This window comes from Nannospalax galili, unplaced genomic scaffold (genome assembly GCF_000622305.1).
Source record: "Nannospalax galili isolate Female #2095 unplaced genomic scaffold, S.galili_v1.0 scaffold153, whole genome shotgun sequence".
Taxonomy (NCBI): domain Eukaryota; kingdom Metazoa; phylum Chordata; class Mammalia; order Rodentia; family Spalacidae; genus Nannospalax; species Nannospalax galili.
Window position 1 is genome coordinate 430,320 of NW_008333469.1, and position 19,150 is coordinate 449,469.

The 19,150-nt window shown below is 38.6% G+C and overlaps 1 protein-coding gene across 2 annotated transcripts in view; it reads right to left on the reverse strand.

Annotated features, from left to right (window-relative positions):
- The window catches only part of Pkn2 (protein kinase N2), a 137,143-nt gene extending 118,283 nt beyond the window's left edge, over window positions 1–18,860 (reverse strand). The window contains exon 1 of one of the 2 annotated variants that reach the window (XM_008828292.3): window positions 18,490–18,860. In XM_008828292.3, coding sequence (XP_008826514.1) covers window positions 18,490–18,537 — 48 coding nt within the window. In that variant the 5' untranslated portion in view covers window positions 18,538–18,860. The remainder of the gene's footprint in view (window positions 1–18,489) is intronic. The other variant, XM_029561198.1, reaches the window with a different exon arrangement.
- Between the last annotated feature and the right edge of the window lie 290 nt (window positions 18,861–19,150).

The following is a 19,150-nucleotide window of genomic DNA, read 5'->3' on the forward strand; positions in this document are numbered from 1 at the left end:
AAAAAAAGAATTTTTTGTGAAAGGTATGGGTGATGCACACTTTTTTGAGGGGGGGTGTCCTTTTTTGAGACAGGGTCTCCTTGTAACCCCAGGTGGTCTGGCACTCACTATGTAGACCAGGCTTGCCTCAATTTCACAGAGATCCACTTGCCTCTGCCTCCTGAGTGTAGGGATTAAAGGTGTGTACCACCAGAGGCCAGCCTGGTTTATATAGTGAGTTTCAGGTGAGCCAGGGCCAGAAAGGGAAGGAGGAACGGGAGGTAGCTCACTGGTAAGCTGTCAGCATGTACAAGTACCTGGGTTCAATCTTCAGCACCGTAAAAAAACAAAGGTATTCAAGTACTCTGGGTCAGCCTTTAAGTTAAAAACCAGCACAACTGATTTTCTATTCTTTAGTATTTGTTCTAATTGAAAATTTTTATTTTTTAAACATTTTAAAAACTTTAAAAACTGAAGCATAATGTTAAGATTTATTTTATTTTGTATGTACTAGTGTTTTACCTGCAGTATGCATGTGCACAGGAGTGCCTGGTGCACAGGAGTGCCTGGTGCTCAGGAAGCCAGAAAAAGGGCTTTGGATCCCCAGGAACTGTAGTACAAATAGTAAGATGCTATGTGGGTGCTAAGTGAGTTACAGACAGTTGTATAGCCCCCATGTGGTGCTGAGACCAGAACTCAGGTCCTCTGCAAGAGTAGGAAGTGCACTTAATTCACTGGGCCATCTCTCCAGCCCCACAAAAACATTTCTAAATAAACTCAGTAATAGTTAAAAGTTTTGATATGGGAAAACTCATCACATAGACAAAAACTGAGGTTAAATCAATTTCCTCATATTTACTATCAAAAAACCCAAATTTTTTATGAAATATATAAACTATAATTCCTAGAAATAAAGAATTTTATTCCTCTGGTTTATATAATTTAGTAATATACTAAAAGAATAAGATTTTTTTGCGTCATTAAAAAATATAGTCAACAAATTTAAAAACTACCAAATATTTAACATTATCTTTTTAAAGTAATTTTACAAGACAAATCAACAAACTGGAATTAATAAAAACACAGAACCAGATCCATGACAATGAAAGGAACATCCTACACAAATACAAATACTTCCTGCTCTTACAGTTCCAAGGATGGTATTGGAGGCTGTGGGCCTAAAACACTCCATTGTAATCTCTGTGACAGTGAAAATACTCAAGAAATAGAATTCCTAAGACAATTTGTTTTTAAGATATCAATGGGGGGCTGGAGGGATGGCTCAGCGGTTAAGAGCACTGGCTTCTCTTCCAGAGGATCTGAGTTCTGGTCTTAGCACCATATGGGGGATAAACAACTGTCTTTAACTCCAGTTCCCAGGGCTCTAATGCCTGGTTCTGGCCTCCATAGGCAGTGCACAATATGGGTGCACTTACATACATGCAGGCAATATACTCATACCATAAAATAAAATTTTAAAAAGATATCAATGTGGAAATAGAAAAGACAAATTATCACTATTTTTTCTATGAATCTTTGAAATATAAAATATGAGTTTTTATCTTTTTACTATCCTCAATTTCAAATATAGCTATTATTATTTACTTCTTATTTGAAAGTCAATTTATTTAAAATTTACCCAACTCTAATGTTATCACTTCCCAGCTGGACTGTTAACAAGAACATCACGTTTAAGAAAATATTTTTAAACAGAATAATTTTTAGATAATACTAATATAATACTTTACTCAAATGTAAGCAAAAATATAATCTACAACAAGGTACTTTTTGCCTTTTCTAAATTCAAGAAATTAAAATAGACCAATGAATTCTTTTTCTGGAACTGTTCAATAGATCTTGATAAATAGAATAGTAAAATATTCTAAGATAGAGTTGATGCTCTCCAATATAATCGCCTCAGGCCAAATGCGGTTACTAAGTATTTCTATTTAACTAATTTAAATTTTAATAGCTGCACACAGTTAGCAGCTACTGAACATCAAATGATCATGACTAGGTAATAAATTACTATACAATAGTCATTTACTATATAATACTTTTATTTTTTTAGAATACATTCCTACTAATAAAAATAAAAAGTTAATGTAAGGGGCTGGAGAGATGGCTCAGAGGTTAAGAACACTGGTTGTTCTTGCAGAAGACCTAGGTTGGAATCCCAGCACCCACATGGCAGCTAACAAATGTCCGTAACTCCAGTTCCAGGGAATCCAACAGCCTCTTCTGTCCTCACGGGCATTGCACAACATAGGTGCACTTACCTACATGCAGGCAGTACACACATATACATAAAATAAAAATAATAAATAAAATTTCAAACAAAATACTTGTTGGATGTATAAATGGTTGCTTTCTGTCTTAGTCTGGGTTTCCCAGAAGCAATACCTAATAATAGCAGCAGATATTGGAGTCCAATCAGCACCTCCAAAGGGGTTCCAGGTTCTTCTATTCCCCAACAAAGAACTGAGCAGAGATAAGGGACTCGAGATGGCTCAGTCAGTAAAGTGCTTACCGTACAAGCATGAGGACCTGAGTCCCACCCCAACACCCCAGTAAAAAGATGAGTACTGCATCACACCTGTGATCCCAGCACTGGGGAGAGAATTGGAGGGTCCTTGGGCTTGCTGGTCAGCTAGTCTAGTAGAATCAATGAGCTACAGGGTCAGCAAGAGACTGTCTCAAAAAGTAAGGTAATCCGACAGCCTCTTCTGTCCTCGGGCATGACATGGGTGCACTTATCTACACACAGGCAATACATGCACACACATAAGATAAAAATAAATAAAAAAAATATTAGAAAGACAAAAAGTTAATATAAAACAGCCTCAGACAGGTCAGAAGATACTCAACAAGATGACACTGTCAACACAGGTGATGACAGTTCCATATGTATCATCTTCCTTGAAGACAAGATGCAGAGGAGGTAGAGGCAGTGATACTGATCCTGGGAACCTCCTAGGCTAATGAATGTGTTAATGTTCTAGTTAACAAAAATGTTTCTAAAGTAAAAAAGATAAAATATTTTTGAAACAGAAGCTTACAATGTAAAGATATAAAGTGCTTTTGCCCAATTTTATTTTATGCATATTGTGTGCATGTATGCAGTGCATCCATGTTGTATGCCAGTGGAGGACAGAAGAGGGTGTTGGATCCCCTGGAAGTAGAGTTACAGATAGTTGTTAGTGCCATGAGGGTGGTGGGAATTGAACCCAGGTCCTCTCCAAGAGCAGCCAGTGCTCTTAACTGCTGAGCCATCTCTTCAGGGCTTTAAGACAAATTTTATTTTACAGTAAAAATTTTTTATAAAGTAAAAAATTTCAATAATCCAAGTTAATTATTGAAGCATGAAAAATATTTCCTAAGTTTAATGAAGCATATGTGCAGTTGTCTATAAAATCTTCAGCAGTGCATAGCAATGTCCTGGGCCCTCAATGTCACTTATCACCCACTGAGTGACTCACCAGGGCAAAATGGTGAGTCCCACAAACTCCACTCACAGCCATGGCCTATATAGGTACCGTTTCCCATCTCCTGCTGATGATTTTTTACTATGTTTAGACATATAGATATCATAATGTTATAACTGTTTACAATGTTCAGTACAACAACATGCTGTATAGTTATAAGGCCAAGCTATCCATATAGCTTTGTTTAAGTATTCTCTATGATATTCTTACAATGACAAAATTGCCTACAGAACATATCTGTGTCATTATATGGTGCATAAATGCATGTACAGTGATGTTTTTTATCTTTAAAAACAAGGAAAAGGCTGGAGAGATGGCTCAGTGGTTAACAGCACTGGCTGTTCCTGTAGAAGACCCCAGTTCAGTTCCCAGCACCCAAATGGTGGCTAACAACCGTCTCTTAACTTCTGTTCCAGGGGATTTAAAACCCTCTTCTGCTCTCTCTCAGGCACTGCATGCATGTGGATGAATTTATATACATGAAGGCAAACCACTCATACACATAAAAAATATATTTTTTTAAATACAGAAATTCTGACATGTGTTCCATCAAGGATAAACCTTGAGGACATTATGCCATGTGAAATAAGAATATAATAAAATACAAACATCAACTGCACTTGTGTGAGATTTACAGAATACACAGTAAAATGGTAGGTACCTGCAACCGGAGAAAAACTCTAGGTTCATAAACTGAAAACAATTCTGAAGATGGATATGATCACAGTTGCATATTGATATGATATATTTAATGCTGCTGAGCTGTACACTTAATGGACAAAGATTGCTATTTTATGATGAATTTATTTTAGCATAATTTGAAGAAATATATATGCAATTTTTAAAAATTCTAATTTGCGAGCTGGAGAGATAGCTCAGTGGTTAAGAGCACTGGTTGCTCTTGCAGAGGACCTGGGTTTGATTCCCAGCACCTACATGACTACTAACAACCATCTGTAGCTCCAGTTCCAGGAGATCTGATGCTCTCATCTGACCTCCTAGGGCACTGCACGGCACAGGTGCACTTACACACATGCAGATAATACAGTCATATACATAAAATAAAAATAGTAAATGAAATATTTAAAATCTTAATTTGACCAAATAAATACTTCTGACAGAATACCTAATAAGAAATCTAAAGTCACCAAAGGAAAGAAGGTGTTTTTACACAGAAACATCCCATTCACTGAAAGAAAGAAAAAAAAACTACAGAAATCTTGTGAGGTTTTACATCAGATCAAGAGGTAGGCAGTTTTGTTATAGGTTTCTGACTGCACACAATGTTGGGGTTCTTTTTACAGGTCCAAGGTTAGATAAAATGAAACCAAAGCAAGTGAAGCTTTGGGGGTTCCTACTGCTTTGTTCATTCTTGTTTTGTTAATTTTTTAGGCCCTGGCAACAAAGCTGGCTTTCTACAAGTTACATATTGAGTAACAGGAACAACAAAACAAAAATGGAATTACATAGTTAACTCCTTTAAATGATTATTTTAGTAGAAGGGCATAATAAAGGCACAGCTTTCAGTTTTAAAGGGAAAGGTACTGGAATAGTACTATTAATAAAAATAATGTATTCACTAGAATAAAATATAGACAATAAAAATAAAACATTATCCTTTTTCTCATAAATCTAAGTGTATTTAGTTCCCAATTTCAAGAAACACTGAGGGTTATTACCCCCCCCCAAAAGGAAATAAGTTGGGAGAGGCACATATTGGGGGAAGGTAAGGGGCGAAGGATGGATATATTTCATTACATATATACAAAATTCTCAAGAATGAAGAAAAATTATTTTTTAAAATGGCTTAGGAAAGCTTGTTTAGTTGCCAAGTGAAAATGAATTATTTATTTACTCAGACTTTCCAAGTCCCCCCTCCCCTTAATTTAAAACAGTTTACCCCTCAAAGATCTTTACTTTCTGCTAAGGTTTGAATTGTCTCCCAAAGGCTCATGTGCTGGAGACTTGGGCCCAGTGGGGAGTGTTTAAGTGGAAGAGTCTTTAGAGACAAGGCATGGTAGAGGGTAAACAAAACCATGAAGGGCAGGTTGGGTCTCCTGTGGCTAGATTATTTGAGAACTGGTTGTTATAAAGCTAAGCCACCTCAAATATCTGTTCCTTCTATAGGCTGCCAAGTTTCCTTCCCAGTTTTCCACATCACAATCAAACTGTGCTGTAAGAGCCTTGGGGGCCCCTTGTTGGGATACTAGCATTACGCTGTATGAACTCTCCAGCTACCAAAATCATGAGCCAAATAACTTACTTTGCAAGTCTGTAAAGTAAAATGTTTGGCCTCTTTTAATTTACATATAATTTAATTTATAAATATAGAAAACATCTCTCAACTTCATTTGTAACAGACAATGACTTAAATGACTTTTAAGTTTTACACAAACTGAAAGGCAGGGTAATTTTGATGCTACGATTAACCATGTCATAGAACTTTAATACTACCACGATTACTTATACCTAGGTGGTAAATTACAGATTCCATTTTATAGTTATTTTCAGTTCTCTTGAAAAAAAAATGGTATTTTTCACAATATGTATTTAAAAATTTTAAGCATTTTACATATCTTAAAGCTGTTTTTAAAAAAGCAGCCCTAAAGGTTAATGCTAGAATATATCCGTGAAAAATCTTAGGTTTTTTTTGTTTAAATGTACTAAAAATAACAACAAAAAAAAACCCTAAAAGGTGAGAATACTAGAATTTATGTAGAAAACTATGAGGGGGGAGTCAGCAATACAGGTTCAAGTTAAAGCTGGCACTGGCTGAATAAACACACCTGCAAATTGGGTCTAACAATCTCTTCCCTGCTAACTCAAAGGGTCATCATCTTCAGAATCAACTGCAGGGACTGGAGAGATGATGCAGCAGTTGAAGCACTTACTGCACAACTGCTTTACAGAAGACCCAGGTTCAGTTTCCAGCACCCATATGGAGGCTCACAACTGCCTATAAGTCCAGTTCCCACAGATCTGACACCCTCTTCTGAATCCTATAAACCTGGTGTTTATAGGATCCAGGAACACACATGCACATAACTAACAAATTTTTTAAAAAGATTCAATTGCGGCCAAGAGTGGTAATTTACTCTAATAATCCACAACACATAGGAGACAGAGTCAGCAGAACTGATGCAAGTTCAAGGCCACCTAGGCTACACAGTGAATTCCAGGTCAGCATAGGTTACAAAGGGAGACCCTGTGTTAAAAAAACTAAAATGATCATCTGCGGTAATTGTATGTGAAAGTGCTTTGTAACTCGAGAACATTCATAAGTACAGAATGTTACTATTCATATTTTTCAACAGGACTCTCTTTATTATGAGGTATCTTTATAGCCAGTACCAGTTCCTTCTCTATAGCCACTATTCCACACAATTAATATATAAAACTATGATCCACTATTGTGCCAACCTTAATGAGTCCATCTATTTTAAAGGTCTGGTAAGGCGATGTGCATGTTTTATATCTAATATTTAAGGTCCTCCATTGGTTATAAGACAATTCTTAAAAGAATACACCAACAATAAGTATAGAATGTTGTGTAGTTTCTACAAGTGCTAATACAATGAAAACTTACACCACAACAAAAATTTATAGTAAGATGACCATTCTCTTCATCCTAAGTACAAAGAAGGGGTTTTTCAGGGGGGGGGGAAGCAAGCTCTATTATGCTAAATAAGAAAACAAAACAAATGGGCACCTAATTTGCACATCAAAGCTCAAGTATATTCAATTATAGAGTTCAAATTATTTAGTATATTCAGACTATTGCTACAAACCTGTTTCTTTAGTGCTGAAATATGTAGGACCATTTTGTTTTTTGTAGTTATGTACAATTGTGGTTTAAATTGATAAAATGTCCAAAAGTCTCTGGGAAAGGACAAAGAAAGGTCATGAATTTCTTATTATTTATTTATTATTTTTATTTTAGTGTATGCATGTATTGCCTGCATGTACGTAAGTGCACCGGTGTCATGCAATGCCCGCGAAGGACAGAAGAGGCTGTCAGATCCCCTGGAACTGGAGTTGAGGGCAATTGTTAGCTGCCATGTGGATGCTGGGATATGAACCCAGGTCTTCTGCAAGAACAGTGTTCTTAACCACTGAGCCATCTCTCCAGCCACAGGTTATGAATTTCTTTAAGCAGATCCAGGCAGTCATCTAGTGATGGTGTAGTTTCAGTATTTGCAATGCAAAATAAAGAATCTGTAGATTCTTCCACGAATGCTCAATCCTGGAAATTCATCACATGATTAGATTTCTTCAGTTATGCTTACACATAAACTCAACATGCTGTTATTTTAAATGAAGACGGTCATGGAAATATCTACACATTAAGACTGCTATCTTCAATGACTCCTCCCTCTACGAAGCAAAAGAGTAAGGAGGGGAATAAGTAACTTATGAAGTATGATCAATTTTCCAAGATTCAGGCCAGCTGTGACAAAGTCTTACTATGTAGCTTAGGTGGCCCCCAAATCTCAATCCTCTTGCCATATCCTCCCAACTGTTAGGATTACAGGCATGTGTTACCACACCCAGCAAAATGAAATAATTTTGTGAATGAACTAAAAATACTATAGTAGAAGGGTCAACTGAAGAGGCTGAGGTGGTAATAAATAAATGACTAGATTTCAAGCATTTCTTCCATCTTTCAAGGGAAGGATAGATTTTAGAAATTCAGAAAATAAAAATCATCACATTGCTTATCTATTCAAGCACTCATCAAGCATAAACAATATGCCAGATGCTAGGGACATGAAGATGAGCAAGGCTGGAAATGTAATGACATATAATTTAACCATTAATCAGTACACTAAGGGGTACATTCAATGACTAGAGTTGCAAAATGGGAAATGGCCTATTTTGCAAATAGCCCCAAATGCTACATGACTAATTCATTAAATTTACTAATTTATAAAAATGTCTCATAAGCTATGTGGCTGTGCATGCCTGTAACTTCAGTACTTAGGAAGATGAGGTAGAACTGTGACCTTCAGGATAGCTTGGACTACATGAGCCAACATCTCAGAAAGCCCAGTTGGTGGTGGTGGTGGTGGTGGTGGGTAACTACATATGAATACAACTGTTTCTTAGCAGAGTTTTAGGACTGTCCAATTTAACAAATGCTATTCAGGAAAACAAGCAATATTAATATTTTCAAAATTGGAATCATCATACATAAAAGGCACAAACGTATTTTTTAAAAAAATGTGGGGGCTGGAGAGATGGTTCAGTGGTTAAGAGCACTGACTTCTTTTGCAGAGGGCCCAGGTTTGGTTCCCAGCACCCACATAGCAGCTAACAATGGCCCAATTCCAGGGGATCCGATGCCCTATTCTGGCCTTCACAGATATTGCATGTACAGGTGCACTTAAAAACTTGCAGCCAAAATGCTCATATACATAAAATAAACAAATTTTAAAGGAAATATGGTACAAACATCTCCAAGTATTTTAATTTGCTCAACTTTAAGTCACACAGGGAGAAAAACCTGGAAGGACCTATTAGGGGCCAGAATGGAAGATCTATTTCATTCTATAGTCAAAAACAGAAAGTATTTAAGCAGAAGTGCTTTTTCCTACTAAAGTCTCTTCACAAAAACTAGTCACTATCCCTAACATCACTATTAGAGAATCCCACCCCCAGTGGCATAGCTGAATGGATCAGGGTGCATCATCTAGAGACTGAATAGGGCCAGTCAGATTTTCTCATCCAAGCATTTGGAATTTTGACCAAGTCGGCTAGTCAGTTAGCCCCAGACTTGTGGGCATTTTATATAGGGTTAATGAGATACGAGAACAGGTAGTCCAAGAAAGAGAAGGAGGGAGCAGGGTAGGAAAGCTTCCAGTTTCCTGTTAGTCTCATGTGACCTGACTCCCCATCTTACCCTCGAGTTAAATGAGATATTCCTGTAGCTTTTCAATAAATCCAATTTTTTGCTGACTTAAATGGAGCTCTACTCCTTGTTGACAAAACAAAGCACAGTTGGTTAATCTGATTCTGTTGGTTAATTTAAAGAATAAATTAGAGGGGGAAATGGGTTAGAAACAGGTGAAATATGCAAATTAGGGAAAGTTAAAAAAAAAGCAGTACAAGCAAATAGAGGAAGGTATGATTACATACATACATATGTGTACATGCAGCCAGTTTTGTGTAGGGTCCTCAAAGCTTAAAGTTTCTAAAAGCTAAAGTAATATCAATTGTCTCTAAGGATGAGAAGGAAACACAAGGCCACTGATGTCTTAAGAGAGTAATTTTAATAGAATAATTGAGCCAAGTTATATTTGGAAAAGTTAAATGGGAAAAAAGATAAAGATAACTAAGGAATTTCTTTAAATGACATAAAAAAGTTGAGGGGTCATGATATAAAAAACTATAATGAAAACATAAGGCCTGAAATTATTTTTCAGGAAAAACGCCGGGGTAAAATGAAAACTTCATTCCACCTCATGCTGCAAAGTGTAAAACATGATACTACAGGGAATGCAACCGTGCAGAAAAGCATGCCATAGCCAAGAAGTCAAGCTACTATTAGGCAAGGATAACTTCAGGTACAGTTCCTACATAACCTAAGTATGCTATAACCTTAATTCTAACTTGAGAAAATGGATCAAATAAGGCTGTTCAGAGACGATACTCTTTCTTAAAAAATATATTTATTATTTTTATGTGTACGCATGTATTGCCTGCACGCACGTCGTGATACCCATGGAGGTGAGAAGAGGGCGTCAGATCTCCTAGAACTGGAGTTAGGGACAGTTATTAGCTGCCATGTAGGTGCTGGGATTCAAACATGGGTCTTCTGAAAGAACGTCAGTGTTCTTAACCGTTGAGCCATCTCTCCAGTTCCAGTGATACTCTCTTAACAGATGAAAAGGCACTTGATTTTAAATCTAGATTACAAAGTTAATACACATTTTCAAAATTTTTATTTATTTTATGTGTATGAGTGTTTTGATTGACTTGTAATGTAAGTGCACCATGTCTATTAGTACCAGCAGAGGCTAGAAGAGGGTGTCAGATCCCCTGGAACTGGAGTTATGGATGGTTGATAACTGCTATGTAAGTGTACTACCTGTGTGCAATGCCCAGAGAGGCCAAAGAGGGTGTTGGATCCCCTAGAACTAGAGTTATGTATGGTGCGCGCGCTCTCTCTGGGCGCACTCCCAGAATGGCACGGCAGATCCGCAGGCTCCCCCACCGGTGTGCACGCGCTCTCTGGTGCTGACAGCCTCCCTGCAACTGGAGCGTTGTCCAGCTGAAATCCTGTCCCTTTTCCACCGGTGTACTTTTCCTCAGGATGCGAGGTCCACTGGCCACTGAACCCCACGGGAAAAGTAGGAGGACAGCGAAAGCTAGGATGTCCGCAAGTCGGTCAGGTCACGAGGGAGTGCGCCCCCGGAGAGGCTAGGTCACCAGTAGTAAGGCACAGAACTCAAGACTTGGCTTAGTCTGTGTTACAGCTTTATTAAGTGTCTCTGCTCTCAGTAATTCAGCAGCTCTGCGACCCAGCTCTCTGTCTATTAAGAGAAAACTAGGATACTTATACCATGGGGGTAGTGGTAAAAGCTTTGGCTGTTAGATGCTTTGTGAGGCATTCTATTTACATATGGAAGTGGGTTTCTGCCAGACTGCTGTCTGCCTGGAAAAATCACACAGGAAAGCATGGTACCTTTCAGAGCCAAAGGCCATGTTTATGTTATGGAATTTGTGGCGGACACTTCAAAAGGAGAGACAGGAAAGATGCCAGGAAGACACCCTGCTATGAAAGGAGCCCTCAGCACATGATCCCGAGCTGCATGAGCTATCCGGTCGTGAAGGGACTTCTACTTTGCATAACAGAGGTCTCCAACAGTTATGGATGGTTGTTAGCTGCCATGTGAGTGCTGGGAACCAAACCCAGGTCCTCTGGAAGAACAGTAAGTGCTCTTAATTGCTGAGCCATCTCTCCAGTCCCTGTATTTTAAAATACTGTTTTAAACATTAAAACATGATAGCTCAAAGATTTACTCAACATTCAAAAATCGACTCTATTAAAATGAGATACTATAATAAACTTATTAGAATAGCTAAATTTAGAACAGAACACCATTAATTGCTGGAGAGAGATAGAAACTCTTATTATACAGAATACAACCATCAACTTGGAGGACAATCTGTAACATCTTACAAAACTAGGCACACCCTTATCACATAATCCAACAGCCACATTCCTTGGCATTACCCAACATTTTCAACCACACAAAAACTTGCACAGGATATTTTTAGTAGCTTTATTCATAATTGCCAAAACTTGAAAGCAACTAAGATGTTCTTTAGTAGGTAAACAGACAAAATATAGTACATTCAAACAACAGAATGTTATTCAGTGCTTGAAAAAAAAAGAGCCAAGGAAAATATAGGGCTGGTGATGTAGTTCCACTGGCAGATTACTTGCCTAGAATGCATGAAACCCTGAGTTTAATTCCTAGCACCACATAAATTGGGTGTGAAAGTGTGAAAGTACATATCTATAATCCCAGAAGTTGGGAAAAGGAGGCAAAAGGATCAGAAGTCATCTTAGACTGCACAGTGAGTTTGAGGTCAGCCTGGGGTAAAAGCAAACAACCAGGAAATATTTATCAAATAATGAAAGGCTATAGATGAAACACAAATGTATGTTACTATGTAAAAGAAGTCAATGAATATTACAGGCTACCTAAGAATGTGGCTCCAACTATATGATACTCTGGAAAAGAAAAGACTTTAGCAATGGTGAAAAGATCAGTGATTCTCGGGGATGGAGGAGGGGGAGATGAATAGATGCGCCACAGAGGATTCTTAGTTCACTACTCTGAATGATACTGTACTGATGGATACATGTCATCATACATTGGACAAGTCCATTGAATGCATAATACCAAGAGTGAACCCTAATGTGGACTATGGACTCTGAATGATAATTCTATATTAACACAGGTTAATCAATTACAACAAACATACCATTCTGATGAACATGTTAATAAGGGAGGCTATGCTTATGTGTGGAGATAATACTTAGGAAAGCTCTGTACCTTCCTCAATTTTGTTATGAACATGAAAATGCTTTGAAAAGTCTATCAAAAATCCAGATCAAATGACTTAAAAAAAAATAAAACAAAACTTCAAACAAATCTCTTAGTAGAAACCAGAAGTGATCACACAAGCCTGTGATCTCAGCACTTGGGAGGCTGAAGCAGGACTGTAAATTCAAGAGCAGCCTAGGCTACCTAGGCAGACTGCCTCAGCAACAACAAAACTTTTTAGTAGAAAATACAGGCAATTATCTCTTAAGACCAAGAATTGAGGTTAAGAAGTCATTTCTTAAAGTGTATAATAAAAGAAAAGATGGACCAATTTAGCTTTGCTAGAAAACTGAGAATTTTGCCAGGTGTGGTAGTGCATGCCTTTGATTCCAGCACTCAGGAGGCAGAGGGAGGCGATCTCTGAGTTTTAGGCTAACTTTGTTGACACAGTTCCAGGCCAACCAGGAATATACAGTGAGACCCTGTCTCAAAAAAATAAGAAATCATTTTTTTTTTCTTCACCAAAAGGTAACACAGGAATCAGAAAACTGCACTTAGGATTCTAGGTCTGCAAATACCAGTAAGCAGTGAGAAAGAAAATATTTTTTGTTTTATATTCAATATTAAATCTGATCAATTCCAGAACTAAATTGACAAGCTTATGCAAATACCTGAACAACTTATCCACATAATAATACACTTGGAGTACACTGTCCATTAAACATAAAAACAAAATACTAATGATGACAAATAATAGTAATTTGAAGCAAAGAGAAATGGAATGAGAAAACCAACATCTGATAAGCTAGTCACATAATTTTCCTTATTTATTTCCTTGTACATTTACTACAAGTCAACTAACATTTTAAGTGCCTAACGTGTGAGATGTTCAATACGTAACTGCCTAGGGCTCATCATCTGGAAAGTTTAAAAATTCATGGATATGAATTATAGCTATACTTTTCATAGCAAATCCACAACATATACTAAATGCAAGTTTGATCATAATGTTAATGATTCTGAGTATTTCCCAAAATGGTAAAACATTTAAATTGTCACTCCTGCACAACCCCCTAAATTAGAAACTGAAAGAAGACATTCACAATATAGAGAGAATTAGCACAAAGAATATAAAGAACTCTTACAAATCAATAAGAAAACCGGAAAAAAAAATGGACAAGAAAGAACAGGAATTCAACTGAAGAGAAAACATAAAAGGCCAGCAAGCCAAAGAAATATTCTATATCAATGATAGTCAGGAAAATGTCATCAGATAATGAGACAATGTATTAAAACCCTTTGACTTTCCAAAGTTAAAACGGCAGTATCAAATGTGGAAGAGGACAGAAAAATGAAAGAACCCTATTCTCCTATTTCTTGACAGGAATATAAGTTCATATAACCACTGGAAGTTCAGTATAGCATCTTCTCAAATATGCAACAATAAGAGACAGTCAACCTATGAAATATGCAGCAGTAATAATGAATGACCACAGCAACAGCAACAGTACAGATAAAATTAGCTAAATTAGGTGAAAAATCAAGTTAAAAGATTCAGACTATATTCAACACAATTATATCAAAACAACTAAAATAAAAACTACATCTTTTAGGATTATATAGTCAATAAAACTACCCACAAGGAAGAGAATGACCAGATGATTCAGTATGATGACTACCTAGGTGATAAGGAAGGCAGAGTCGGGGTCATGGAATGGAGGAAACAATGCATGGATGTTTGGAGGAGGGAAAGGGTTGGTCCATGAGTACTTACTAAGACAATAATGATTCAGTACAATATGCGCAAGGTTTCACAAAAGAAACAAATTTCATGGAATCTGTTCAATGAAAGTCCTGAAATATAATCATCCCCTTAGTAAGTACAGGGAAGGGAACAGGAAAAGACCAATATATAAAATATATGATACTCAGCATACTATGTACTAGGTCATAAGTCTTCTATAACCAAAAACAAACTCCAAAAATTCTGATATAATTACTTTTCAACAAAATAAAATGTCTATGTACTCCAGCAGTAAAGCTTTAACTAACTAGGCAAAGTAATCACTGTCAAGCCCATTGTGCAGGTATTATTCATATATAATTACACTGTTAAACTTCAGTTATATTTGCTTTAAAGACAGTTAAATAAGCCAGGTACACCTTTAATGCCAGCACTTGGGAGGCAGAGGCAGGTGGATCTTTCTGAGATGAAGATGAGCCTGGTCTACATAGTGAATTCTAGGCCAACTGGGGCTACAGGGAGACCCTGTCTAACAAAACCAACCAAACAAACAAAAAAAACAGTAGAGGGCTAGAAAGATGGCTCCGTGGTTAAGAGCAATGGCTGCTCTTCTAGGGGACCTGGGTACTGTTCCCAGCACCCACAAGGCAACTCACATTCATCCTTAACTTCAGTTTCAGGAAGTCTGATGCCCTCTTCTGGTCTCTGCAGATACCAAGCTCACATGTGATGCACTTTCATACATTCACGCAAAACATTCATACTTATAAACAAAATCTTAAAATAAAAAGCAAACAAAAACAGTTTATGGGTCCACAGAACTGGGACAACTATGATGAAATGGGAAACAGATCAGATTTAATAGCGTAACATGGGAAATGTACTTAATATTCTTAATGTTAGTTTCCTAACTCATAAAATGGAAATAACATCCCCTACCTCATTAGAGTATTATGAAGTTCAAATAAGATACACAGGACACCCAGGAACAATGTCTGATATGTAGCAATAATGTTAGATTTATTTTCATAAAAATCTTTTCTAGGGGCTGGAGAGATGGTGCTGCCAGTTAAGAGCACTGGCTGTTCTTGCAGAGGACCTGGGTTTGGTTCCCAGCACCCACATGATGGCTAGTAACTGTCTGTAACTCCAGTTCCAGGGGATCCAACACCCTATTCTTACCTCCATGGGCACTGCACAACATGGGTGCACTTACATATATGCAAGCAATACACTCACACATAAAATAAATAAAAAACAATTTTTAAAAATCTCTTCTAATACAAATGTTATTTGCACTCTCTTCTGGAAAGCAAAAATTACATATTTAGATTCTTCAACATAGTTTTGGTGGGTATTTAGTAATGTTACTAACATTAACACCTGTAATTTGAGGCTAACTAGTTAACGTCCCACTTGGGCAAATTCTCTTTATCCAGGCAATCACTTCAGTAGGAATTTTCATGAAGAAGATCAAACACCAATATCAACAAGGTTATTTTTTAATATGCTACTTGATATTTGGTTCTATAGCCTATAAAATTACTGCTATAGCCATTTGGAGATTCTTTTTAATTTTCATTAATCCAGTTTCCTTGAAAATAAAATTTAGTTTCTTAAGCCTCACAAAAGTAAGTTTCCTGCTATGTTTCAAATTTAAAAATTTAAGAAACTAGTACTAATTAGTTATAATATAAAAACTAGAAACCACCCAGTTAAGTTTAAATTTTTAAACAATCTATTTTTATGTTACTAAAACAAATACTCTTCCTTATACCTTAAAAGTCTCAGGCCATCAAAGTTTGTGTGTACTCTATTAATGCTTCCTTGTTTAATAAGCCTCCATGTTATTATTAGCAAGAGTTAGGAACACCACTCATAGAAACATTTACAGTAGTTAAGACAAAGTAATACATTTCAGGTTTGTAGTCTGGCCTTTCTGTAACCAGATTATTAACACGTAAGACAGTTCTAGCTTCAGCAAAGTATTTCTAATTCTGCAGCATGCTTTAAATCGGATGTATGTTTCTAAATAAGTGTTTCATTAAAGGTATAATAAGCAATATCCAGAGTGAAACAATGTTCCCAAGACAAGATATGGTAAAGTAACAGTCTCAGCCATTAAACACATTTAAAACTGATTAAATATTATGTATTATTTACATACTTAAAAATCTGGCAGATAAACATTGAGAAATTAGCATTAAACTAGCTTTCAGTCTAAATAAATTCAAATGATTTACAAACTTTAAAAATGATTCTCAAAAAAAAGATTCTCAAAGTCTGAAGTTTGATATTGAGTCAAAATACACTAGTTTCATGATCAAATGAAATGTGTTGGAATAAGTGTTAGCGAAGCAAATTTTATAACCATATATCTTCAGTGCTGATATACACAATACAGTTAAATATTTTAATAAACATGACAAACTTTAAATATATTAACTTTTATTGGAATTCAAAGTCCATTAAACCAAGAAAAATGCCTTGAATACACATGGCAAGCTTAAGGTTATTAAAGTAATACGTACTAAAAACTATTTTTTTCTAGAGGGTCTTATAGTTTATTATAAAACTTAATTATGTCAGGTATTTCCTATTTTGTTTCCATTTTAAAAGTATATTTAAAGTTTCTTCATTCTTTAACTTGCTACCTTGTTATTGCTAAAATTTGCCTTAAGTAAAAGATCCTAAATATTATAATTCAATCATAAAAATTTTCAGTTCCAGTGCCAAAATAAGAGGCTTTTTATGTCAACTTGCCATAAAATACAAGAATGCCATACACTTTATAATTCCAACAGCACTGATAAGAAAAATTCTGCCATTTTAATAGTTTTTTACTCTACCAAAAATCAAGATGTGACTTTCACGGGCATTTTTACTCTAGGAAATGTAAACTATTTTCAAAAGCTTCGGGACTTCATAATTTTAGAAGCATGTAAATTTAAAAAAGAATTCCATTCAATTAGTAAAAGTGATGTTATAAGAGCTATTTATGAAACACTAATTGTAATTAATTAAAACATTATAGAGTGACATTTTCAAACGATAGGAAACTCAACTTTGAGTTTCCAAATGTGCAGCAGTGTATCAGTTCATCCTGCTGAAATCTCTGATTTTTGTTTCGGATACACCAAGTATCATACTATACTTACTTGCAAGCTTACATCTGATTACCCGAGGATCTATAGAACCAGGTTTACACAAGGATTTATGGGAAATGCACTTCGACAAGAAATTTACATGTAGATGCAATAATTTAGGCATCAAAAAGAATCAAGGTGGGTTTCTAGATTACTTAAAAAACAAAAAACAAAAATCCGCCCAATTTTCCAAAAGAAATGCGTTATTTTCTTTTTCCTGTTAATTCTCACCTCTTATCTCTGAGTAGTCAAAATATGCGCTCATTAAAACAAACCAAAATAAGCTTAAGTCAAAAGATACACTTTTAATCCAGATGTAAACATCTCTTGAACACTCCAAATTAATAGTCGGAGTCTCCCACACCATGGAGATCTCAAAACAAAATTCGTGCTTACATCATCAAATATTTCGCTGGAAATAGGAAAGAATAGTACTGCTGCGCGACAGGGCTCACTAATTAGAGGATCTATTTTGTTATCTTCTGCGGACATGTGCTGCCTAACGTTTTCACTTAATCAACTGTTCTCCCGTTTGTAAACAACTCCTGTGGCCCTTTCTCCTGAATGCAAACTGGAGGGAAAATGAAAGTCTGGGGGGGGGGGGGGAAGCATCAGTATCTCAACTTCCGGATCTGAGCAGGGGTAGCCAACCGAAGGACCATCTATCACCTAGAGTTCAAAAACAAAAGTCAAGCAAAGAAGAGGTGACACAAACGGAGCCCGGTCACCTGCAGAGGCCGGGCAGCGAGGGCCGAGTCCTCCGGTGGCTGCACGTTCTGGGGGCGCTCTTTGTGCGGCGAGGGGAAGGGGAGGGACCGGCCGGCAGCCTGGTAGTCATTCAAAGCAGCGGAGCAGGGGGGAGGCGGGGCGGGGCCGAGGGAGGGGGCGGCGGTGACACCGGGAGAGACCCGCGCGGGCTCACGGCCCCGCCCGCGGGACGGGGTCCCCTCCAACTCGGGCCCGGGCTGCGGCGTGGCCGCCGGGTGACACCCGCCGACTCCGTGCACTTAGCGGGCCAGGGGCGCGGCACGCCGCGGCAGCCCTGGCCGGGGTCGCTCCCCCAGGGCCGCGGCCCTTACCTGCAGCTCGGTGAGCAGGATCTCCCCCCGGTCGGGGTGCGACGCCATGGCTCCGCTCGGGACTCTGCACCTGAAGGCGGCCAGCGACGGGGCCGAGGGAGAAGGCGGGACGGGAGCCGGGCGGGGAGAGAAAGCGGCAACCTAAGGAGTCATGGAGGCGCGGCCCCGGCTGCAGGCGCGGCTCAGGCGGCCCGGCTCATGGAGAGCGGCGGGGAGCGAGGGCCCTCGGCGCGGCTCCCCTCGCCGCCCGCCGCCGCCGCCGCCCGCCCGACTCTGTTCCCTCAGGGCGACGCCGGGAGCCGCCTGGGAGCTCTCGGTGCGGGGCGCAGCGGCCGCGGCGGCAGCTCCTCCTGTCGCACCATTTGGCTGTCACTGCGTCGCAAAAGCGGCCTCGCTTGGCGGCCGCCGGCACACGTGACGGCCGCGGCCACCGCCCCCGGCGGGCTGAGGAAGGGAAGGAGGGGTCGGCAGGGATCCCGGGCCTGCAGCGCGGGGCTGGGCGGGGCTGGGCGACGCGACTTCCGACGCGGCTCTGCGAGCGGCGGGGCGGCCTCTGAGCGGGCCGGGGTGACCCTGAGGCGAAAGACCTGGGCTAGCTCGGGGGAGGCGGGAAGAACTGCAGACCACGCCCACCGCCCTCCGCGTTTAACGGCCCTGAGCG